Source organism: Nesoenas mayeri, assembly GCF_963082525.1.
Source record: "Nesoenas mayeri genome assembly, chromosome: 9".
Taxonomy (NCBI): Eukaryota; Metazoa; Chordata; class Aves; order Columbiformes; family Columbidae; genus Nesoenas; species Nesoenas mayeri.
Window position 1 is genome coordinate 16,638,357 of NC_137557.1, and position 25,140 is coordinate 16,663,496.

General features: G+C 52.1%; 1 protein-coding gene across 1 annotated transcript; it reads right to left on the reverse strand.

The window, feature by feature from the left end:
- Window positions 1–130: 130 nt before the first annotated feature.
- SLCO2A1 (solute carrier organic anion transporter family member 2A1) lies at window positions 131–25,140 on the reverse strand (the record flags this gene model as incomplete). The annotated part of the gene is made up of 14 exons (XM_080349437.1): window positions 131–251; window positions 1,030–1,150; window positions 1,287–1,351; window positions 1,472–1,641; window positions 2,264–2,423; window positions 3,714–3,903; window positions 4,977–5,141; window positions 6,006–6,087; window positions 7,045–7,178; window positions 8,738–8,836; window positions 10,701–10,916; window positions 11,153–11,315; window positions 12,651–12,788; window positions 25,051–25,140. The coding sequence occupies 14 exons, from the start codon at window positions 25,138–25,140 to the stop codon at window positions 131–133; spliced, it is 1,914 nt and encodes a 637-aa protein (XP_080205563.1).

The following is a 25,140-nucleotide window of genomic DNA, read 5'->3' on the forward strand; positions in this document are numbered from 1 at the left end:
ACGGCGGTGCCACGGGCTGCAGGAGAGGAGCTTGGAGCTGCCGAGGTAAAGTCACTGCCATGGGAGGCAAAACAAACCCAAAAAAGGCAAAGTACTGGTAACATGGGGTGTGGAGTCAGTCCTCAGGGGGCTACACCAGCCCCGCTGCCTTCTCCTGCACGTTATACTCTTTGCTCCTCTTCACCTTCCAGCCGATGAGGGCGAGGAGGACAGTGCCCATCACCTTGTAGCCCACCTGCAGCCCCAGGTATCTGTGAGGAGAAGAGCAGGGAGATGTTGTGTCTGGAGGTGGCACCTCCGACCAGCACCAGGATGAGATGGGGAATGTAGAATCATTTTGGTTGGAAGAGGCCCTCAAGATCATCGAGCCCAACTATCAACCCAACACTGTCACTAAAGCATGTCTCTAAGAACCTCCTCTTCATGCTTCATGGAATCCCAGAATGTCAGGGGCTGGAAGGGCCCTGGAAAGCTCATCCAGTGCAATCCCCCCATGGAGCAGGAACACCCAGATGAGGTTACACAGGAAGGTGTCCAGGCGGGCTGGAATGTCTGCAGAGAAGGAGACTCCACAACCCCCCTGGGCAGCCTGGGCCAGGCTCTGCCACCCTCACCCCCAACAAGTTTCTTCTCCTCTTTCAGTGGAACCTCCTGTGTTCCAGTTTGCACCCATTGCCCCTTGTCCTGTCACTGGTTGTCACCCAGAAGAGCCTGGCTCCATCCTCCTGACACTCCCCCTTTCCATATTGATCCCCAGGAATGAGTCCCCCCTCAGTCTCCTCTTGTCCAGCTCCAGAGCCCCAGCTCCCTCAGCCTTTCCTCACACGGGAGATGCTCCACTCCCTTCAGCATCTTGGTGGCTGCGCTGGACTCTCTGCAGCAGTTCCCTGTCCTGCTGGAACTGAGGGGCCACCACTGGACACAAGATTCCAGATGTGGTCTCATCATGTTTGTCAAACCCCTCCAGGGATGGTCACCACTTAGTGGTAATCCCTGCCTGGGGGGCGTGGGGACGCAGGGCAGGGGTACCTGTTGCGGAGAAAATCGTTGTTGTAGTAGGCGCAGAACCGGCGCTGGCTGCACTGCTTCTGCCAGTAGATGCAGGAGGAGTCGATGAGGGCACCGAACATGGCCGGGGCTGGCAGCCAGGCTGTGCAGGAGAGAGGATGGGGTCAGGCTGCCCGCCCTGCCTGCCGTCTCCAGGGCGTTCAACACCTCCTGGAGCTCCAGCAAAGCTCTGAGCACCCACCGTCTCTCCCCGGCCTCGTTAGGAGATGGACACTCACCCAGCAGCCTCATTAGTAAAAACTGGACTCCGATGGCAAATGACTTTTCGTCCTGGTTCACCACCCTGCGGGGGAGAGCTGTGTTTGGCCAAGCGTCTTGGCCCAGTCGCACATTTAAGAGTCCCCATTGATCCCATCACATCGCGCTTCCCACTGTGCCTTGTGATTCCCGCCCCGTTGCTCACCGTAAAACCATCATGTAGAGGGGGTTGTGGGACAGGCAGGCGACCAGTGCGGCCAAGGAGATGAGGAATATGGCAGGGAGGAGCATGTGGGAGCAGCTGAGCGGGCAGGAGCCTGTCTTGGCAGAGGACAGCCCTTTCCCAGCAGGGATCAGGGAACAGTTCTTGTAGATCTGTTGGAAACATTTAGGAAAATTATAAAACAAAACAACAACAACAACAAAAACTTAAACCACCCAAATCCGAGAGGAGGGTTTTTAGTGATGCACCAAACCACATCACTTTGCAGAAGACTGACGAGAGTGTCAGCTCCAATTTTAAGGCATGGCCATTGGATCCTGCAATGGCATGTGTCAGGGTCCCCATTTCCCCAAGCAGCCTCATGGAATCATAGAATGTCCCAAGTTGGGACCCACTGGATCATGGAGTCCAACTACTGTCCCTGCAATGACAACCCCACAGGTCACCCCGTGTGTCTGAGGACATTGTCCAGTCTCTTCTTGAACACTGTCAGGTTGGGGCTGTGACACCTCCCTGGGGAGCCTGTTCAGTGTCCAGCACCTCTGGGTGAAGAACCTTTTCCTAATGTCCCACTGACCCTCCCTGGCACATCTTCTGCCATTCCCTGGGTTCTGTTGTTGGGCGTTGCAGCAACTCTCCGTGGCACCTTCTCAGGACTCCAGCACCCCTGACTGACCTCCCCGCATCAAAAAGGCTCTTCCACACTATTGCATTTGTCAGGTTCCTACAGCACCGTCACCAGCAAGCGAGGCGCAAACCATCCGTTTTACTCACCACTTGCTTGGGAGTGGAAGCGGTGCTGGTGCTGTTGGTGCAGCCAGCGAAGCAGGGGGAGATGTACTCCACGTTGTTTTCTCCGCACACGGGGTGAAAGATTTGCTCCGAGCAGTGGCACCCGCTCGGAGCCTTAACCTGCTGCTGGGAACTCAATGTACTGCCAAAAAAGAGGAGAAAACAAAATTTAAAAAATTAAGAAATAAGACATGAGGAAGAAAAATCCCTCTTAGTCGTTAGCCAGTTTCCCCATTCCTATTTGCGCTGGGACACTGCCAGCAGCAGGCTGGCCTTGTGCCAGACCCTGATGCCTGCAGGTACCTCTGCAAGTGTACGGGGAACTCACCAGTAATTATGTTATGTCTGCAAACAAGTACTCACACACTTGCTCCCCTCGAACCCCCCCAGCTGAGAACAAATCAGCCAAATGCCTGGAGAAATACATCTGGGCTCCATCCAAAGCTGCACAAACAGATGTGCAAACAGCCCCAGCTGGAAACACCATTCAGACAGAAACTGGAAGCGGGATCATTTCCAAACAAGCCTGACGACAGCGAGAAAGTCAAGAGGACAAACCCAATTATCTGTCCTGTCTTGCCTTACTACTTAAGGGAGTTCATCTGCTTGGTTCCCAGAGGAACCAAGACCTGACAGTGACAGCAAGGGGTGAATGCAGTGAGGCCAAGGTGTCACCCAAAATGTAGCACTTGCAGCACTTGAAGCTGAGCTGAGAGATCTCCTCACATTTGGACCCTTGGGCTCATGCAGAAAGCTTGAGGTGCCCCTGCCTTGGTGGACTTCCATACGCTCCTGAATTTGCAGTGCATATCTCAGAGCAAAATATAAATGTGTCGCTCACACATGAGTTTGCAGAGTGCTGTTGCTTTCGCTCACGGTTATTTAAGTTGGAGAAGCTCATGGGCTGTCCTGTCCCTCACCCACCCATCACACCCCTGGGACAGGAGGCTTGTTGCTGGTGAAGGGCAACATCTGTCCAGGAGCCCCTTGCTGGCAAATGGGCACAATGCACCCGACAGTAAGACGGGGGTGGAGTCTAAATGTTGTTTTAATCTTAAAAAGACATAGTAAGAGCCAAAAGTTTCCACCCGGGTGAGGAGAAGGGTGATGTCCAGCTGGAAAAACTGGAGTGCATGAGGTGCACATGTGTGAGGTTAATGTGGACATGGGCACTAATATTACTTACTTCCCCCTGGAAATCCAGAATAAAAAGTCCACCCTGCATGTTTGGTACAGAAAATCAGCAATAAATGCCTTTCTAAGAATTCTGTCCTATATAGCACTTAGATCTCCTCCAGGCAGGTGAGATCAAGGAGCAAGCGTGGCGATGTCTGCTGCCTCTTCCCCTCCACCTGCACGTATCCCTGCATGGGACCCACCTGCATGGACAACCAGGTCAAGGAGCTGGAAATAACCCAAGCGCCAGCATTACCTGGGGGGGTAGATCCCATCGATGCGCCCCGTGGAGCAGCCCATGAAGAAAATAGGCAGGCAGATAAGGATGGAGAAGACAAGCACCACCACGGCAAAGCGGGGGATGGCCCGGAGGGAGAAGGCGAAGCGTTTCATGATGATTCCTCCTAAAAGCATCCCGAGCGCGGCTGCTGGCAGGTTCACAGCTCCTGTGGAGGAACAAAGGCGTCAGCTGGGTGTCCTGCCTGCCAAGCACCTCACTGCTGGCAGGGGGTGGAGGTGGTGGCTTTGTGGACCTTGTGGTGGTTGAGAAAAACCACAGACCACATCGTAGAATGTCAGAGATTAGAAGTGACCTGGAAAGCTCATCCAGTGCAATCCCCCCATGGAGCAGGAACACCCAGATGAGGTTACACAGGAAGGTGTCCAGGTGGGTTGGAATGTCTGCACAGAAGGAGACTCCACAACCTCCCTGGGCAGCCTGGGCCAGGCTCTGACACCCTCACCCCCAACAAGTTTCTTCTCCTCTTTCAGTGGAACCTCCTGTGTTCCAGTTTGCACCCATTGCCCCTTGTCCTGTCACTGGTTGTCACCAGAAGAGCCTGGCTCCATCCTCCTGACACTCCCCCTTTCCATATTGATCCCCAGGAATGAGTCCCCCCCCAGTCTCCTCTTGTCCAGCTCCAGAGTCCCAGCTCCCTCAGCCTTTCCTCACACGGGAGATGCTCCACTCCCTTCAGCATCTTGGTGGCTGCGCTGGACTCTCTGCAGCAGTTCCCTGTCCTGCTGGAACTGAGGGGCCACAACTGGACACAAGATTCCAGGTGTGGTCTCCCCAAGGCAGAGCAGAGGGGCAGGAGAACCTCTCTCAATCTACCATTACCCAAGACAGAACAAAACCCGAGGCAGCTGGTACCTATGAGAAACCTCAGCCTCAGTAGTCTGGCTTAGTGATGCAAGATCAAGCTTGGTGCATAATCGCCTGCTCTTGACTCTTCATTAATCATCTGAGTGATCCAGACCCACTTCACCCATGTGGTGGGACTGCACATTTGCAACAAGACCAGTTGCTGGCCCAAAAAGTGAGCAAACAATTCTAGACAGTATCTGAGACAAGACAGCCTGGCCTCTCAGATCAGGAAAATCACCAACCACTGAGGTGATCCTGAGGTTTCAGCTGAAAATGAGTTTCCAAGGACTTTCTCCCACAGAATTAAAACCCTTGGGGCACACGGGCAGGTGGCTCCTGGCTGATGGATCTTTTCGACCCAGTTGTGCTCACCGATGAGAAAGTTGGCGTAGGAGGAGGAGGCGCCGTACTGCTTCTCCAGGAACTTGTTGAGGAATGTGGACAGACCCGCGATGACTGAGGAGAAGCTGCACTGAGCCAGCACCAGGAGGATGAAGAGGGGGTTGAGGAGTAGCCGGAGGAAGATCTTTGGGAATTCTACAGCGAAACAGCAGGAAAAATGTGTTTTGGACATGTGAGCCTCAGGTCAGCAATTTGCACCATGAAAAAAAGCCACATTTAAGCTGTTCCCAGTGAGTTAATGCAAGGGATGTCTGAGGCCATAGGAAAATCAAAGAATCATTTTGGTTGGAAAAGCCTCTCAAGATCATCAAGTCCAACCGTTCCCCCACCCCTGGCACTGCCCCATGTCCTGAGAACCTCATGTCCGTCTGTCCAACCCTCCAGGGATGGTGACTCCAGCACTGCCCTGGGCAGCCTGTTCCAATGCCCCACAGCCCTTTGCGCAAGAAATTGTTCCTAATATCCAATCTAAATCTCCCCTGGCGCAACTTGAGGCCGTTTCCTCTGCTCCTGGCGCTTGTTCCTGGGGAGCAGAGCCCGACCCCCCTGGCTCCAAGCTCCTTTCAGGCAGTTCAGAGATCACAAGGTCTCCCCTCAGCTCCTGTTCTCCAGCTGAACCCCCCAGGTCCCTCAGCCGCTCCCATCACACTTGTGCTCCAGCCCCTCACCAGCTCCGTTCCCTTCTCTCCACTCGCTCCAGCACCTCAAGGCCTTTCTTGGCGTGAGGGGCCCAGAACTGCCCCCAGGATTGGCGGTTTGGCCTCCCCAGGTCCCAGCACAGGGACGGTCACTGCCCTGGGCCTGCCGGCCACACCAGTGCTGGTACCAGCCAGGACGCTGGTGGCCTCTTGGCCACCTGGGCACACGGTGGCTCATGTTCAGCCGCTGTCACCAACACCCCCAGGTCCTTTTCCACCTGGCACTTTCCAGCTGCTCTCCACCCACCCAGCACAGCCTGGTGCTCCCAATCACCCCCATCATCCAGTGCCAACTCTTTACTTTTTACAAACTCCAGCAGGGAGGTTTCTTCAGGCGTCCCCTTCTCCATCTTCCTCAGCATCCCAGCCTCTGCCTTTGGGTCCTGGGGAGGGAAAGCAGAGTAGCAGGTGGTGAGGGTCAGCACCAGGACCCTCCCGGCACTCAAGGAGGCTCAGGGGAAGCAGAGTCTGTCCCAAGTGCCCCTGACCCCCAGCCAAGCATGATGGTTTTCTGCCTGTTGTAGAAAAGCTGTCACTGCTGATGACACTGTAGGTGTCAGGGGAGTGTCACCTTGCAGAGGATGTTGCAGTGGAGGGGTTAAGATACAACCATCACCAGCAGAACACCCCAGAAGGGTTGAGTCCCCACAGACAGACCTCTACCAAGGAAGACTGCGTGCAGAAACCACAAGAAGACACACAGTAATAGAATTACAAAACAGTTTGCGTTGAAGGGACATTCCCAGCACCCCCAGTGCTCCCCCTGCCATGAGCAGGGACATCTGCACCAGCTCAAGTTGCTCAGAGCCCCATCCAGCCTGGCCTGGGATGTCTCCAGGGATGGTTCATCCACCACCTCTCTGGCCAACCTGGGCCAGGCTCTCACCACCCTCAGGGACAACAATTCCTTCCTCATGTCCAGCCTGAATCTCCCTCCTTTAGTTTAAAACCATCACCCCTTGTCCTATCACGACAGGCCCTGCTGACAAGTCTGTCCCCATCTTTCTTATCAGCCCCTCCTAAGTCATTGTTCTGTCCCAGGGAAGACACAGGTCTACCCAAAACCATCCCAACAGATGCTGTTGGCACAGCCAGTGGGAAGGGCACAAGGTCTGGTTTTGGTCTGCTGAGCTGTGGTGGTTCCGGCTCTCCAGCTGGTGGTAAGGAAGCAAAGGGCCTGGTCCTTCACATGTTAGAGGTTCTGAGCTGGTTTGGAAGACTTTTCCCTTGTGGGAAGTTGTAACCACATCTGAGAAGGGTTGCTGGGCTCCCACCCCTCTCCCTCCCTGAGCGCAGCCCCAGAACCAAGATGTTCTGGCCCTCCAGAGAGGAGGTCTCACCTGTCCTTTCACCATGTACCGAGGGAAAAAGAAATACGGAATGGATGTGAGCACCAAGCAGCCTGAGGAGATCAGCAGTCCCAGCCACCAGGCTCCAATCCACCGCTGGTCCCTCGGCGTCAGGGCCACTGTTGCTGCAAGACATAAGGAGCCATGATAATTGCTCTGCTCCTGCACACCTGAGGGTGAAAGTGGCAAATGTCCCTGCAAACACGGACTGCTGGGGCATGAAGGGTCCGTATAGGTACAGCCCAAGTGTCTTAGAGCAAATGGATGGAGGTGGGAGCACCCACCGGTGCTGGTAGCAAGACCAGCCCTGTTTGTGTTTGACGTCCTTTCCCCTAAGCCAGGATCCTGCACCGACACTCCCCATCCAAAGTGCCCCGAGCCTGCCGAATGACTGCGGGATGGATTTCGTCAGCATGAAGTATGCTGGTGGCATGGGTTCAACGCTTCCCAGCTCAGCCAGCCAGCAAGGCGGCAATGACGGGGCCCCAGCTCCATCCTCCTCCGCCTGGTGCGTACAGTGGGTTTGGACCACACTGCCTGCCAGGGATGCTGAGACAGGGACCGGGAAAGGGCACAGCCACCTTCCTGGAAAAAGTGTTCTCCCATTGTTCCAGGCTTGCAGAAACCAAGGGAAGGGCCCGTGCCGGCAGAAGAACATTGTTAATGCGCCTGGTTTCCGAGTGGATGAAACTCTGGGCGCCTTCTCCGGAAAAAGGAGGAGAAGGTGAGAGCCACTCCGTCTCCAGCACAGACATCCTTTGGCTGGGCCAAGTGATGCTCACAGGAGGGTGACAGATTGCTTGGCTTGGCATGGGGACCACATCTCCCCATGGCTGGGATGTTGCAGCTGAGAAAGGAACAAGCAGCAGCCTCTGGGTGGGATCCCTGTGCCAGGATGCGGCAGGAGAAGAGCCCACGCCCCACTGAAACAATTGCCCCGCTTCCCCAAACAGGACCATTCCACTTGGACGTCATCACGGAGCGACCGGGCAGAGGTTGCTAAATCCGTCTGCCGCCATGGAGAGCGAGCCAAGGCTTTTTGCCATTTCCTGCCCCAAGTTCATTTATTATTCTTATCAGGCACCGGACAAAAATGTCAGGCAAGCTCTGATCTCCCTAAGGAAACACAGGAAAAACCACATTAATGATGGAGCTGGGAAGAATTCCTTAGTGATTAAGTTACCAGAAATAATAAGCACACACCGCAGATAAAGAAAATAAGCCCTGCGGTGGTGTTGGCTTAGTCCCTCACTGTGCAGATGCTGGTGGAGGGTGGTGGGGAGGATGGGTAGACTCAAGCCTTCCCATGCAATGGTTGCCCTGTGGTTGTCTTCTCCATCCCTGGATGCTTCAGGTGTCCCTGCTCCTCTTCCCCACTGTGCTGGAGTAGTGTGATACTTAGTGTGGTGGGCAGACCCCAGCAATGACTGCCAGTGCTTCAGTGCAGCACCATGAGCAGGACATTGAAATGTCCCTACCGCAGGTCTCTGCTTCGGTGGTGGCTTCAGGAGCACCTGTAGCCTTCTTCATGGGGAGGTGGAGTGGAGAAGTGCACTGGGGGTGCCATTCCAGGTCAGGTCTTTTCGGGATAGCAAGTTTTGTGGGTCACAGGACTGGTAACCTAGTGACCTTCTGACTCACTGGAGACTTTTAGGAAGACCACTGCTACATGAGAAATACTCACCAATGTCAACTCTTCCAATATCCACAAAGAGCCGCAGCACCACGGAGCCCAGCAAGTACCCAAAAGCAGGGCCGAACACGGCAATGGCGAAGAGGATGGCTGAAAAAAAGTAGCAGAGGGAACCCATGTGAGCAGGAGCTTCACCGCAGATATGGCTTTTGTCTTCCCACGTGGGCTGGGAATAGTGTTACAACATGCAGAGGAGATAAACCATCTTTTACCAAGTGGCAGATGATGAGAAAGTCCTTAGGTCCAAGCAAAAAGCATTTGGTGCAAACTTCAGGGGAGGTGAAAGATGCTGAGGGCAAAGAGGCCAGCAGGTCACCCTCGGTTCAGCTGAACTATCCCGCCCAAGAAATAGATAACTTGGACCTAACCCATAAGGTCAAAATGTTTCCTTTCGACTCCTTTGGAATGAAAAAGCATTCAAGTTTCCTCCCTGAAAGAACCTCCTTGCACAACCTTTTTAAGACATGCAAAAGGAGACAGTTTGCTTGCACGGCGTTGACCATTTCTGTGCATTTTGCTGATCTGACGCTTGCGAGCACGCTTGGTACAAAACTGCCTGATCCCTCTGCTGTGCCTCAGCTGTGTAACTATTTTAAAAGCTTTTATTGCCTTTTTTTTTTTTTTTTTTTTTTTTTCTTCCAGTTAGGCAAGGCAGCACTTTTGTTTTTACAACATAAACCTAAGTATTGATGGGCAGGGTCTTTAGATCCTTCTCTAAGGGATGTATTTAAGCCCATACCATAGATGGTGGCGTTCCCTTTCATAGGAGGATGCCGAGACCTAAACCAGAACAAGACCCAAAGAGCAATGCTGTTTATGTTGTATTGCAGTAATCCAGACCCGCCATAGCAATATCCCCTGCCACGGACACTCCCACAGCCCTAAAGTGACCACCAACATTATGAAGAACAAGCCAGCCTCATTTTCCCTCATCACAAGGGTCTGCAGGTTTGGGAATCCAAAGGGCACTCAGGGAAGAGTGACCCCGCGTCACGGAGGGAAGACGAGGATGAGGATGCTCTGTCCCTCCTTTTGCCAGCCCAGACTACTATATTTAATCAAATCTCTCCTCACAGGAGACATTCTGCAGAGCTCTGAGGAGGTGCAGCAGCCCTTTCCAGCAGGAGCTTGGAGCAGAGCACACCTGGGTAGGTCTGGAGACCCTTCCAAGCACTCCAGGGCTTGTACAAAACCTGTCCTTGGGAGTTGAATCCCCAAGGCTTTCCCTTCTCCTGCAGCACTTACCTTATTTTGGAACATCCGCCTTGACTCCTAAATCACTCTGACACCTTTGGCTGCTTTAAAGACATTGTTCGGCACCAGAAGAAATCAGGTTTTTAAATAACTTGTGGGCTGAGCTCAAAGCTCATGTAGGCATGCTGGCACCAGATCAGCTTTGCCATCCACAGGTTAAAAAATGCAGTTTAACATGGAAGCCAGCACGTCTCTCTTTGCAATCAGCAAGTCCTCCTGCGCCTGGGAGGCCCCACCAGTCAGGGACCAATTCCATGGCAAAATATGTCAATTTTGAACCCTTGATGCAAAATCTGGGTTAATTGGCTCCCACAGGCTGTTGTACCTCTGGTTAAATCATGCTCAACTGATGCTCAAGAAGAGCAGGACATGGCCTCTGAGAAGATTTCCTTACTACTCTTCCCTGCCATGGATGGCATAACTTCTCACAGACGCAAGGGAGAAGCCCCAGCTCATCCATATCATCTCCTTGCCCTGATTCTTTGGCTTCCTAACATACACACCATAAATATAACCCTATGGAGAACAGCTGATGATCAAGGGAAGAGAAGGACCGGCCTTTAAACAGGGGAGGATCTCATCTGAGTCCCACTGGCTGCTCTACCCATGTCCACCAGTTCCTCTCCAGATGAAGCACCCCTACATTTCACCTCTAAGGTCTGGAAGAAACAATACAACATAAAGCAACGGTTCCACTTACCAACATATAGTGGGGAATTGTTTGGTTCTGCAAAGTCATCTACGTAGGATATGCCGAAGGGCTGGATGGGAACCGTCCCGATCCCAGCCAGCAGCTGGGCAATGACCATCATTGCCCATATGCTACTGGCCTCCTTCTGGGGGTCCTGGGTGGCATTTGGGCACATGAATTTATTATCTGCGTAGCAAAGTTCAGCCTGGGCCTGGGTCTTGTTGCCTGAAAGGCAGAAGAAGATAATTATTGCATTCAGAAGGAGTCGCGAAACTGTACTGAAGTCAGGCTTAAAATAGCAAATTAAGCCTGACTTAAACCTTAAGCCTTTACCTCCAAACACTGAGTTTAAATTGTGTGTGTGCTGGATAAAATCCCTTTTTTTGGGTACGGACAGGCAACCCAGCCCAGAGTGTCCTTGTGCTGGGCCACCTGATGGTGATAGGGGTGGTGGGACTCACCGGCGCTGAGCGTGGTGTATTCGTAGGGGTCTGATAGGAAGTGGGGCAGGGTCACCAGGAACGCACCCAGCGCCAGCAGCAGCCCCCCCACGCCAATCACCCGCGGGCGGTGAACTCGGCTGCCGAAGTAGCTGACGAAGATGATGAGAACCACGTTGCCAATCTGGAAAGGGCACAGCGAAACGGGGAGAACGTTAGAAGACATCACAGAGGAAGTTACGACATGATAACTGGTCCCCCATGACTTTGCCTGTGTGGGTGGAGGGGTCTCTTATCAGGCGGCGTTTGACCCCCACAAGAGCAGGAACAGGACAGCAAGTCCTTCACCCTGCAAGTCAGTGCTCCCTCCTCATCCAAACCAGCGAGCCAACTCCTTGGCTTCTGTCCCCTTTGTTGTCACGGATGGCTTCTGAACCTCCCGGTCATCTGGCTGGGGCTTTTTCTCAGCACCCACACATGCCCCTCAGCCCATAGGATGTGGCATAAACTAATCTTTCCCCCAAACACAGCAAGAAATGAAGCATATGGCCTCCATTCCTATGACTCTAAGCAGGCATGAGCCCAGATACAAAGTCCAGCTCAATGCAAATGTTTGTGACTCTGGACATTTGCAAGTGCGTATATGATTAGCTAAAAGAGATATGAAAACATGCAGCTTACTCAGGCAAGTAGATGAACACCATAAAATTACCATTACATGGGTTTTGTCAGCCTGGGGCAAGCTAAATATTATTTTACCCTCGGCACGTATGTCTAAGAACACTTTTTACGTATGTTTACATGGGCTCCCTTGTTTATCTCTCTGTGGTTTATGTTCTTAGAATTGCTGCAGCTGTCAATGAGAAAAGATCGTGATCCTGGGCAGGCAGGGGAGCTCACACAGAGCACGAGTAAAGCACAGAAATCTCTCCCGTAAAGCAGAGAAATAAAGATAATTCTGTTGTCTGCACTCTGTTACTCTTTAAGAGCGTGGATATGTCCTATTTCATCCTTTTCCCTTTATATTCTTGCAGTAACAGACTTTTACATTAAGTTTGCTTTGGTATTACTTCTTGAGACACTAAGTCTCATGAGCATAAGGACTAAGTCTCATGAGTGTAAGTCCTCTAGTGCATAAGAGCACATAGGTTACAGTTTTGGGTACTACTCGTAATAAAATGTTCTTCTTCTTCACAAAAGCTGTAAGAGCTGTGATCAATGGAGAAGAATCTCATTGTGTGTTTTCTGTCTCCCAGTCAAGTCTCTGCTGGAGATGTATGACAACCCAGGGTGGAGAGGTCTCCTCTGAAGTGACCTGCTTTCTGCTGCTGTCCTCTCTGAGCCCGGGTCCTCACCACATCACCCTACGTTAAACCTTCCGGCAGAAGTGAAGTGTGATGAGGTGTCCACATATAGACATGGCTGAGGAAGCACTGGGCTATTCTGATCCTTTTCTGGAAAGGTCCCCCACATTGTGGCCACCCCTCAGGGTCCTGACACAAGTGTCTCACCCAGTTACCTCATGCAAGCTGGAGATGAAACCCGAAGAGAGACTGGAGAGCCCAAAGCGCTTCTCAATGGTGGTGAGGCTGCTCTTGAAGTTGGCGCTGTAGAGAAGCTGGGAGAGCTGGAGAAGCCCGTGGCACAGCACAAACACCTGTGGGCAAAAAAGCCATGCCATCCCAGTTAGTACCCAGTTAGTGCCCTGCTGATGTGTCACTGATGGAGATCGTGCCCAGTGTGAGGGATTTGAGAGTCATACACATGTGGACTCAAGCTGGCCAACTCAGCGGCACCTCTGACATGGAACAGATCTACTGAAGGGCTCAGTCCAGGATCCCTAAGTAACTTGGCTTTGCAAAATGAGCAATGCAGCATTCAGAAGAGAGGGTGAGGAGCTCTGTTCTTCTCTTTCCTCTGTTTTACCATTATTAATTCTAGCCTGGAGAACAGGAGCTGAGGGGAGACCTTGTGATCTCTGAACTGCCTGAAAGGAGCTTGGAGCCAGCGGGGGTCGGGCTCTGCTCCCCAGGAACAAGCACCAGGAGCAGAGGAAACGGCCTCAAGTTGCGCCAGGGGAGATTTAGATTGGATATTAGGAACAATTTCTTCCCCAAAGGGCTGTGGGGCATTGGAACAGGCTGCCCAGCGCAGTGCTGGAGTCACCATCCCTGGAGGGTTGGACAGACGGACATGAGGTTCTCAGGGACATGGGGCAGTGCCAGGGGTGGGTTATGGTTGGACTCAACCATCTTCCAACCAAAATTATTCCATGGTTCTAATATTAATTGGTATTTTCACTGTGGCAACCCTTGTGCAACCCTCAAGAGCAACTCTCCAACCCAAGCAGGACCTGTTGCACTGGGAGTTGTACGGTGATAAGTGGGACAGGTCTGACTGTGCATGGACCCAGCTGGTCCACTCACAGACCATGTTAGGGCCAACCCTGGCGCTGAAAGGAACCCATACTGGTTTAGACTACCTGAGATCCAGTATTTCCAGTTGTCCCCTTGGATGCACTCAGCTGTAAAGCCAATTAACAGAACCTGCTCCAAGGGGTGTTGCAAGAAAAAGTGGGAAAAAAGGGTTTTAAAAGTCCCAGAGGGAAAAGATGAAATATGCACAATGTAGTCTCACGACCGGAGAACCTCTGTAGTATTCTAAAAACAGCGTCTTTCTCTTGAGCCAGGTTATGAGCTGAGCCAGAAACCAAGCCTAATGGAGGCAGAGCTTGCCTGGAGCAGAGGAGGGAATATTATGGGGCAGGGCAGAAATGTGGTCAAAAGCGCCCGGGTGGCCTGGGAGAGGAAAGCGCTCTCAGCCGGGGATGCAAGAAGCAGCTCACAAGTGTCTTTTGATCTATATTTAGTGAGAACAGTTTTCCTTTATTTTTATTGGAATGGAATGCATCCACACGGTGCCAAAAGTATTTAAAAATCATTTAAAAAAAAAAAAAAAAAAAAGGAAAAGGTATTTTTATTTAAATTCAGAGGAAATCAAATATTTGCTGAATACCGGAAGCGTGTCCCACAAAGATAATGGCGGGAAGCCCAAGATGATGAATGAGGGATCAAAGGTACTTCAGGGCTGACAAATTCCTTATGTCCTTGGCTAGGAGAGCAGCAGTACTCATTATTAGTATTTCTTTGAAATGGTAGTAGTGTCCAGAAGCCCTGACCCATTGTGTGGAAGAAAAAAACACCACCCAAACCAGAAAAAGAATGAAATTGTCCACCCGACATGGAGGATTCAAATGCCAGAGGTGGGTGGAGTGGCTTTTTGGGGACAAGGGGAGGATGCAGAGGCAGGTTAAGCAATTGCAAGGGAATTTGGGTAGGAGAAGATGGGCAAGAAGACAGGTGAGAAGACGGGTGAGAAGATGGGCAAGAAGATGGGTGAGAAGATGGCTTCTTGGGAAGCTTCTCCTGGAAGGGAGAACAGCACCAACCAGAGCTGGGTATCCAAAAGTGTAAGAGATGCAAGAGATGGTGACAGATGTGGGGGAGAGGTGGACTAAGATGAAGGGGAAGGAGAAAGTGGAGCCCTGGCAGCATGGGGACAGGCTGAGAACAACCTAGAGAGCACGGAAAAGTAGCAGTAGAAAGACAAAGACTATAAAAGAGGGAAGCTGCCATCATGGGGTCTCCAGACACATCTTGGAGGGGTGTCAGCGGATGGGCTGACATCAGCCAAACATCTGGCAACTGCAGTCATGGAGCAGGAGAGGACGAAGTCCCAGGCTGGGACTTTGCCCCGACAAAAAGCCGCCGAATGACGACGTGGGGTGTAACGTGGGAAACCCTCCCAGACAGACAAAGTGGAAGTGAAACATGTGAACGTAAACTCCTGAAGCAGAATGACCTCTACACCCTCCAGCTATCAGCTCTTACATTCAAACACTCATCTCAGCACATAGTCTTGCAGGCAACAGCTGGATCCACCACCTTCTTCTTCCCCAGTCCTGACCTGGGATCACCATGTAACTAGTCCCGCCGGGCTGGTCTGGAGCAGAGAGGTGACTCCAGCATGGATGAGAAGTGGAGGGGGGATCTTGCTGCCAGAGAACATTAATTTTTGTTCCCGCAGCTTTGGCCAGACCCTACTGAAATCATTGCAATAAGGAAGCGTTGGCTAAACATCAGCGGGCCGGGACCGCCCGAGACGCGGAGCAGCTGGAGGGGGAGCCCTCCCGGCGTGAGGCGGGAGCCGGAGGAGCCGAGCTGTTTACCAGCCGGGAGGGAAGAGGGTGGATAGTCGAGGCTGAATTTAGCGCAGCAAACGTCAGCCTAATCCCAAGGCAGATGGGGAGATGAGATGTGCTGGGGAGAGAGGGGATGCTGGCAGGGAGGGAAGAGGACAGGCAGATCGAGTCCCCAGAATGCTGGGGTTGGCAGGGGATGGGGAGAAGGTCAAGGCATGGATGGACCATGGGGAACCAGCACTGACTGTGCTTCATGAAAGGATGGCGAAGGGACAAGCTGTGGTCAGAGAGGACAGGGAGGATGGGACAGAGCTGGCAGGAGGTGGCCCGAGGTGGGTTTGAGCATTGGTGACAACCTGAGCAAAGCAGAACAGCCTTTGCTCCAGGACTTGTACAGCTGGAGCTCAGCTTTTCCAGATGCACTTTGACTGTCTGAAGGTGAGAGCCTGGTCTCAGACTTTCCCTGCATTCAGCAGACAGCTCTAACTAAAATAATGATGGCGCAAACCTTGAAGGCTCTGAGTGCAAATAGCTGGGAGAGAGCTCCCCAAAAGGAGCCCATGCACCCCCTGACCTTGGCACAAGCTGAGATGCTCCAACTGGGAAGACCAGATCTCCAAGACTGGTGGAGATGAGGGGCACTACGTGTCCCCTCGGAGATCCTCATGGGTCTCCCATCCCTGTCGCTCTCCCCATGCTTCCCCATCCCCACATGTTCCTGCTGACCACCCACAACCCGCTGGTCCATGGAAACCTGCGCCAAGCTGGTCCCTTCCAGCTGCAGAGAGCACCAGATGTGCTGCGCTGGCCCCACGCACCCGCCGAGCAGCCCCAGCGGGGGAAGGAGCTGCTGTCATCCATCTTCCATAACACTGAACGGAGAAGGAGGTTTTAAAGAAGAGCCAAACACATTCGAAGGGAGGTTTTGCGGACGCAAAGCAGGCACAACGCACCGAAGGCAAAGGCACGTTGGGAGGTTAAGGAATCGGGGACACTCCCACGAATACAAAGCGCTGACCCTCCGGAGCAGATGCTCCCATCGGAGCTGGGTGTATTTTTGGAGCTGCAGGACAGCAGCGGTCCCGGGCAGCCAAAGGCGTGCACCCACACGCACCCGCATACCAAATCCCCTCTTAATCATCCCCATGTTCCCCTCAGAGCGTCTGAGCGATCCTGGCTCCGGGCTGTTTATACAAGACACTTGACTCTTTTCCAAGACCCACTTCATTTAAAAGGGAAGCAAACGCCTGGGGGAAAGTCCCTCGCTGGTCCCCCCACCCAGTTTGTGGGGACAGGCGGACACCTCCCAGGGCAATGGCTTTTTTGTAAGGAAGATAAACCCACCCCGTTGCAGGGAAGCCCCTCCATGGCCTGGACAATGTTTCCCAGATTCAATCAGATCGAACCAACCCAAACCCTTCAGAGGAAACATTCAATAAATAGTCGACCCAGAGGGCTGGTGGGGCTGAGGGGGGGCAGGCTGGGCTGCAGGCAGTCCCCGGGCACGAGGATCTTATCCTGGCACCAAGACATCCCCGTGAGATGCCAGGTATGGCCATGGTGGCTGGGCCACTCTTGGGGGACAGCTGAGAAGGTGTTTCAGTCCTTGCAGCCACCTCGCAAGACCCACTCGCACCCTTCTCCATTCCCCTGCAGCTCACGGGGAATAAAATAAGACTCTGGGAGGGGAGAGGGAGTCTCCTAGAGCCAAAAAACAGACAAGGATGAGGAAGAAAGAGTCAGGGGGAAAACCATCCTTGAGGTGAGTGCTCTCGGGGTTGGAAGCTTTTGAAGTCAGAGAGAGGTTGCTGGTCGCAGCTGGATGGGTGCACCAGGAGCAGACAGGGCTGTGGGCATCTGTAGTCCCTTATCTCTCTTTCCACTGTTGCTTAGGTAAGATCATCCACTGTTACTGGCCTTAACAAACAGCTCCTAAAGGTACACAGAGACTGGACTTTAGGGAAGTTTATTATGAGAGATGAGCTATTTCATAAGAGTTTTTTTTAGGGGGTAGAGTGGGGGACCATCCCTTGGTCACTAAGGCAGCCAATAATAAAATGCTCAGCAAGTTGGGCTAAATAAGAAAAAAAAGCCAAACTTGAAGTGCTTGATAACCCCGGCATCCGTGTGCAGGACACAGGTCAGAATCAAGGCCAGGTAACAAAGTTCTTTTAGTTTCCAAGGAGTGAAGTGCCTCTGTTGGGAAGATGCTGCTGCGTGTGGCATTGCCACTGCCCTGTCCTCTCTGCCACCCGGAGGGGTGAGTTAAGGGTTAATTCTCTGCACTCCTTCCCCAGCTTCATGCTATGGCAGCCACACTCATGTCCAAAGTCATCCCTCACCTCGTTTATCAGTGTCTCCACCTTGGCAGCCCTGCTTGGAGATAGAGAAGGTGGAAACCTTGAGCTGTCGTTGCAGGAGGATGCAAAATGAATCTGTCTGGAGTAAATATTTGGAAAGGACTAGGAGGAAGGATGCGCTGTCAGATCTCTCCCTCTGCACAGTACTGTTTGAGTTGACTTCTGGGCTCAGGAGGGCCAAAGCAAAATTGTCTGACCTTGGTGGAAAGTCACGGCCCCAAGCAGGAGACCCCAACCTGCCCATCTCTGTAGACTTCTTCCACTTTACTCTCCTGAGTTGGCAAGGGACATAAAGAAGGGGAAGGAGGAACTTTAGGAAGTTATAAGAGCATCCCCAAAATTATAATGGTCAGGGAGAAGATAGGCTGTTTATTTTGGAGCTGGTATATGATCAACACTCACTACACTAAGAGGTCCTCCTGCAGAGGGATGGCTGAGATCACTCAATCCAAAAGGAAAATATCAGCTGGAAATGGAAAGTATACAGACATACATGGGGAAATGCATCCCTCCTTGGCATATCTTTCCTACACTTAGCTGCCTAGATTTATAGATCAAAATGCACTATGAAAGATGAAAGAAAAAAGCAACATATCCACAGAAGAAATCAAACACCCTGCCATGCAGCACGTCCCTTAGCATAAAACCTCTGAGCCTGGAGGAGGGTCCAATGGCAGAAGTTGGCTCCTGAGTTTTATTTCTACTGCAAAAAACTAATAAAAGAATTAAAACGGCTAGGGATTGCCTGAAGCACACCACTGCCTAGAATATTACTTGTAATGATGACTGTCTGCTTGCTGAGTAACCCTTGCTTTACGACCCCCAATTGCAAAAACAATGTTTGCGCTTTTTGCAATGAAATGTACACATGGGATTTCCCTGCAGTTACCCCTGTGCCCTTGCAAGGTCTGTGCAAACCCTGCTTTGCTCAGTAAAAACCTATCCCTGCCTTAACGTGCAGGTGCCCGTGGCAGATGTCAGCAGGAAAGGAGGTTTTTGGCTGCAGAGATTGCTGAGACCAGCCCCTCGGTGTGTAAGGTGTGAGGGTTTGCTGCTTCGCAAGCTGCTGAGAAAATTCTCCTGCCTGCAAAACACAATGCGCATGGTGAAGCAGCTTTCTTCATCCTGCAACCAGGGTGCGCAGTGGTGCTGAGCGGTTGGGTGTGGGGGACTACGGTGGGTCCGTGGATTCCCTGACGGAGGGCATGGGAACAGAAATAAGCCTTGAAGATACGAAGGCCTACCCGTGAGAAAGATGGGAGTAAAGGAGTATCCGAAGATGTTAAGGATGTACCCGTGAGAGAGAAGGGAGTAGAAGAGTAACATTGATTATAGCAAAAATAGCCAATGACATGTTACTGCTGTAACTTGTAACCAATAGTGAAGAGACACACGAATTGGTAAAACTGTATAAAAATGCACTTGTGGCAATAAATGGCATCTACTACTTTCATCCTGGAAGAACGTGGTCTATGTCGTTTGTCCGTCTCAACCACGACAGTTGGGTCTTTGCTCCTTTGTTTTTCTGAAGCTCTCTTGGCTTGGCAGTGCATCAGGATTTCCTTGAAGGTAGCTTCAGCTCGGCTCTGTTCTCCCCGACCCGCAAGCGTGTGTACACACTCCTCCCGCACGTCCACGGCCCGGCCGTGCCTCCTGCTCCCTATCAGCAACACTCCTCCTGATAATCTTATCTACGCTGACCACTCCTTGGTTGTGTTTGGGCATGGAACCACCTCGCCCCTCATAAAATTGCCTTGTCTCATGTCTCCTAGACCTTGATCCCACTAAACTTTCCAACTCGTTTTACCGTCTGGCTCTTCCCCATCTTCTTCCTCATCCCGCTGCTGGTGCTGCTGGTGAGCACCAAGTGGTTCTTCCCTTCAGAAACATGATCTTAACAAAACCAGACATAACCATGGATCCATCCAAACCCAACCTTTGCTCTCTGATGTTGGGACCATCACCACAAATGCTGGAAGACCCCAGTCACAGCAGGTCCTTCTCCCCATGCCACCCCACTTGTCCTAAGGACCCTGCTGGTTTCTTTGCTACAAACACTCATCCAGCTCATCATCTCTCCTCGCATATTGATTTTCTTGCTTAAACCAATAGTCCTAATCAACAATGACTGTCTCTTCTCAGTGCTTCCCCCTCCAAACTTACAGACATTGACATGTTGAATCTCCTGATCTTGCTACCAGCTAAATCAAGCAGTTCATAATCTTTTCCAACAGGATGTGAGAGCACAATTGTTACATCTCTGGGATTCTGAAATACACTCCTCTCAGCAAATTCCTTTAGTCCCTTTAAAGAAAGAGACAAAAACCTTGTCCTGATGCTTTGGGACCTCAGATCCCAAGGCAAGGCTCCTGTTTCTTCTGCTCCCCACTCCTGGCCATTGCACCCTGTGTGCCCCCAACATCTTCACCCTGGGATGCTTCAAATCCTGATCACACCCTGAGAGCCCACAGTCTCCTCCTGATCTTGCTGTCCCCTCTCCTACACTCTTCCATACCACCCCTTTCCCTGCCCCAATACAGCACCCAAGTTAAATCCATCCCTAAGGCTTCTGAATCTCCTCCTGGACTCCCTCCAGCTGACATAAGTGACAATAACTCTCTGTTATCCTCCTGCTTCCAACCATTACGCGCTGCTCCCCTGCGCTCTCCAGCTAACTGGCTTCCAGCTGAAACCAGTCCAACTCAGCAACAAAACATTCATAAAGCTCTCCTCCTTGTCGTGTTTGCAGAGATCCCAAACAAGCAATTAGCTATCAATGAAAATTGCATAAAACCACAAAAGAAACAATAAAGGGGAAGAAGCCAAAACATTTTGGGCAACACAGATATAACACCTTGGAAACAATCCTTTTTCAGTGGCTGTCTGGGCAAGATGGGTATATACATGGTGACAGAAGGCAATGGTTAGGACTCTGGACCGGGAGCATCAATGGGATCCACAGCCATGCTTGGGTATCACAAAGACCAACCATCCACTTCTCCTCCACCTTTCAAAGTTGTTTTGTTCCTCTAGGCAGTAAGGTCCTCAGTGTCCCCAGTGGCAGCAGGTGCTGGCATCCACCTGAAGGTTGGTTTCATCCTATGTTTTCCAAGCAGAACAACTACAACCTCCCCATGCCAGCCAGCACAACCCTGCAAGCTCTGGTGAATGTCAGGGTTTGGGGTTGTCCTTGCTCTTCACCCATCTCCACCATGGCTGTGGGATGACCAAGATGCTCCAGGCTTCTCGCAGGGGACAGTGCTCAGCAGCAACCTCCCAGCCCCAAAGACTGAAAACCTCCTGCATCCTGCTTTCTCACTTCAAGGTGATTCAAGACAAACAGTCAACTTCTGGAAGGGTTTGAGCAATCCTGTCCCTTCTGAGAGGGCGCTCACAAGCACAAGCACAATGACCTGGTATATTCCAGCTATGACATACGGTGCAGACAGCAAACACTTGGTTGGCTGAGCCAGGTGGTGCCTGAAATATCCGTGTAGACAGAGCCGTGGTGCCGGCCGGTGTAATCGCAGGACTGGCTACGGTCGGTAATAACCACGTATGACAGGGAGTAACTGCTACAGCAGCAATGCGGAACTGTCACCAACTACGTTCCAACGGAATACAGAGAGCAGCTGTAAATCCTGCTGTGTCAGAGCATGGATATGAGCCAGCAGGGCAACATCTCACTGAGAACCTGCTTCTGCACTGGTCTTCCTGCATCCCACCAGCACCTCCACACCATCCATCCGTCACCAGTCCTCCTGCATCCCACCAGCACCTCCACACCATCCATCCATCCATCCATCCATCCATCCATCCATCCATCCATCACCAGTCCTCCTGCATCCCACCAGCACCTCCACACCATTCACCCATCCCTGGTCCTCCTGCATCCCACCAACATCTCCACACCATCCATCCATCCATCCATCACCAGTCCTTCTGCATCCCACTAGCACCTCCACACGATCCATCCATCAACAGTTCTCCTGCATCCCGTCAGCACCTCCACACCATCTATCCATCTATCCATCCATCCCTGGTCCTTCTGCATCCCACCAGCATCTCCACACCATCCATCCATCCACCCCTGGTCCTCCTGCATCCCATCAACACCTCCACACCATCCATCCATCTACCCCTGGTCCTCCTGCATCCCATCAACACCTCCACACCACACATTCCCAGAGCTGCTGGTTCCATCCTGCTCTTCATATCCCTGTAGACCCACCAAAACCACTGCTTTCCACCAGGACTTCTGATGCCCATCATGCTTCCCACCTCCAAACATCAGCAGTAATGGGGCCAGTGCCAAAAGCCCCCTCAAGGGCAATGGAAACCGGTGCAGGGAGACAGTGGTCCCTGTCATGGGGAACATGGAGGAGAAAGATGGTTTGCATGGAAAAATAATTTGTTATTTTTGGCCCCAGCCCTGCAAATGATCCCAGTATGTGAGAGGGAATAAATACAAGGTTCATAATTAGGACTTGGAGCTGGCTGCAACCAGGAGATTTTGTTGTGTTGGAAATACTGTCCTGGCCAGAAACTGTCATCACTTATAAGAGGACGCTGCGTCTCATTAATTTAAACCCCTTTGTAGTACCTGTCTCTGTGTGAGGTGATGCCAGCAGCTTCCCACACAATCAAGTGTTGGAGGAAAACTTTATATCATCTGTTATTCGCAGCACCAGGGGCTTCTCATACAAATGAGAGCTCTAAAGCTGTACAGAATGAGATCCCTGCCCTCTGACAACACATTCACAGCAAAACAACTTCCCAAACCTGGAAATCCAGTTGTGACACTTTGGTTCGCTACTAATTTGAGGGGACTGAGAGGATTAAAAACTGTGCACAGTATTCTGCTTTCCTACCATGAAGCAGGGTTTTTTTAATGTATATGTATTTTTAACACAAATGTCACAGCACAGGAAGAGTGAACAGGTCAGGAAAGGGTGGGCGATGTCATTGCCTGTCAATTTATGCACATCTGCTCTTAAAGGCAAGAATTTTTCACCAAGGGACAGGTGTCTTGACTCCCCATCACCCCAGAGGGTGGATATCACCCACCTGATGCCAACAAGCATATGTTGATAGAGCCCGAAGTGCTCCTCAACAGCGCCAGTGTCAGGCTGTGTTGTTGCTCTCAATTTAGCAAAAACCTGCTGACATTTTAAAACATTTAAGCTTTATGTCCTGAAAAAGGCATTGAGTTTGGCAATGCTTTTGCATTTCCAGGGTATTTTTGCACGCTGCCCTCTAAGCGCGCAGCTGAAGGGAAGAGCGTGAACTGCAAAAAGCGCTCTGGTTTTGGGCGACTTTACTCACCCTGAGCAATGGTCATCGCTGCAGCAGCCCAGATGGGGTCAGGACCACCTTTTGCACCCCCAGCAGAGAAGAGGTCAGGTCATCAGGTTCCCCCAGAGGCATGTCAGAGTAGCCCATAAGCAGCCCTAAATTACCCAGAGTAATCTTGAGCCCTTCCTCCTCGAGCTCACAGCCAGAAAGGGCCACCATGTCACCTGCTGGCATAACCCAGTCTGGGCAGTGGGGACCTTCAGGGATGTGGGGCTGGAAGACACCATCTGAAATGATGTTCCCAGCCCTGGGACACCCCACCATATCACCTGTTCACCCCAGCGAGTCCAAAGCTTTGCTGCTCACCCCACCGTGCTGTGTGGAGGAGCTACACCATGGTAGACTTCAGCAGCCCCCAGTCACCCAGCAGAGATGCTGCAGCCACACAGTTCACTGAAACTTTTGCTCAGAGTCACAGAATCACAGGATGTTAGGGACTGGAAGGGACCTCAAAAGATCATCTAGTCCACAGAACAGTTTGTGTTGAATGGACCTCCTCAGCTCCCCCAGTGCCGCCCCTGCCATGGGCAGGGACATCTGCACCAGCTCAGGTTGCTCAAAGCCCCGTCCAGCCTGGCCTGGGATGTCTCCAGAGATGGTTCATCCACCACTTCTCTGGCCAACCTGGGCCAGGCTCTCACCACCCTCAGGGCAAACAATTCCTTCCTCATGTCCAGTCTGAATCTCCCTCCTTTAGTTCAAAATCATCACCCCTTGTCCTAGCTCAACAGGCCCTGCTGAAAAGTCTGTCCCCATCTTTCTAATTGGCCCCTTTTAAGTCCAGAAAGGCCACACTAAGGTCTCTCCAGAGCTTCTCTTCTCCAGCTGAACACCCCAACTCTCCCAGCCTGTCCTCCCAGCAGAGCTGTTCCATCTCCAAGCCAGACGCCAAGCCCAAGCAAGCAAAGCCCAAAGAGGGGTGGGCAGTGCTGTCCTCCATGCATAGTGAGGAAAGACGGGTGGCAGATGAACTCCAAAGCCACCTCAGACAGCGATGCTGCATACTCCTGAAAACTCGCTCATCTGGGACACGCTGGCAAACCCTCTTTGGTGGCAAACACGGGCTCACATTCACCAGCACCAATGGCAAATCACACCCTGGCTCCAGGCACAGCCAAAGCTGCTCTGCCCATGGGCAGGTGCTGCCGGGAGCCGCTGCTCCCCAAAACTGCCCCTGGCTGCCGTGGATGCCAACATGCGGCAGTGCTGCTGAACGAGGCACAAAAATCCCCCCCAGCCTGGGTAATCCTGGTGAAAACAGGCAGAGATCACAGGGATGGGAACCAGCATGCGCAACAGACTCGGTGCCCATCCAAAAATGGGCCAAACTGTGCTGCATGGGGGAAAAAATATGGGGCGAAGAGTGCAATGGTCAGCAGGGTTTAAAACCTGGGTGGCTGGTGTTTTCTCACGCAGGCGGTGAGATCAGGAGCCTGGAGCTCGGGCAGGGACCAGTTTTAAGGTGACAACTCCTGCCTTGCTAATAGGGGCAGGTGAGTAACTGGGCAACCAACACCAGAAAACCCACTTCAACCCGCCAAGATTTCGCTTCTGTCACTCCAAATGCCCTGCTCACCCCGGTTTTTAAAGCAAGGTCAGTGTTGTTATAGGGCAGTGTTTTCTTTTTGCACCAGGATGTGGTTAATCATTCCCTAAGCAGCAGCACACTCTGTACCGGACGCCGTGGGTAAGAAGCTCCACAGCCCACGGAGAGCTGCCCACGGAGAGCCACCCACGCCGCTTCCACGGGGCACAACACCCCCGCACCAGGCAGGGTACCACCCCAAAACCCACCGAGCGGGATGGACCTCAGCAGCGTTATCCAGGGCCGCCCGAGGAGTTGGGATTCAAATTTTGCATCTTAGCAAACACCCGTAATTTTACTGGCAGTTCGTACCGGGGATGTGGGGACCTGTGGGATGGATGGGGGTCGCTCCCTGCGTGAGCATCCTCCTGCTCCCCACCGGGGCCATGGTGCATCCCTGCCAGGCACCACTCCTTACCTTGATGTTGCAGAAGATACTCCGGGAGCAGGTGCTGGACTTTTTGGGGATGTCAGCTGGGGGTTTGCTGGCTTCAGGGTGGACTCCCAT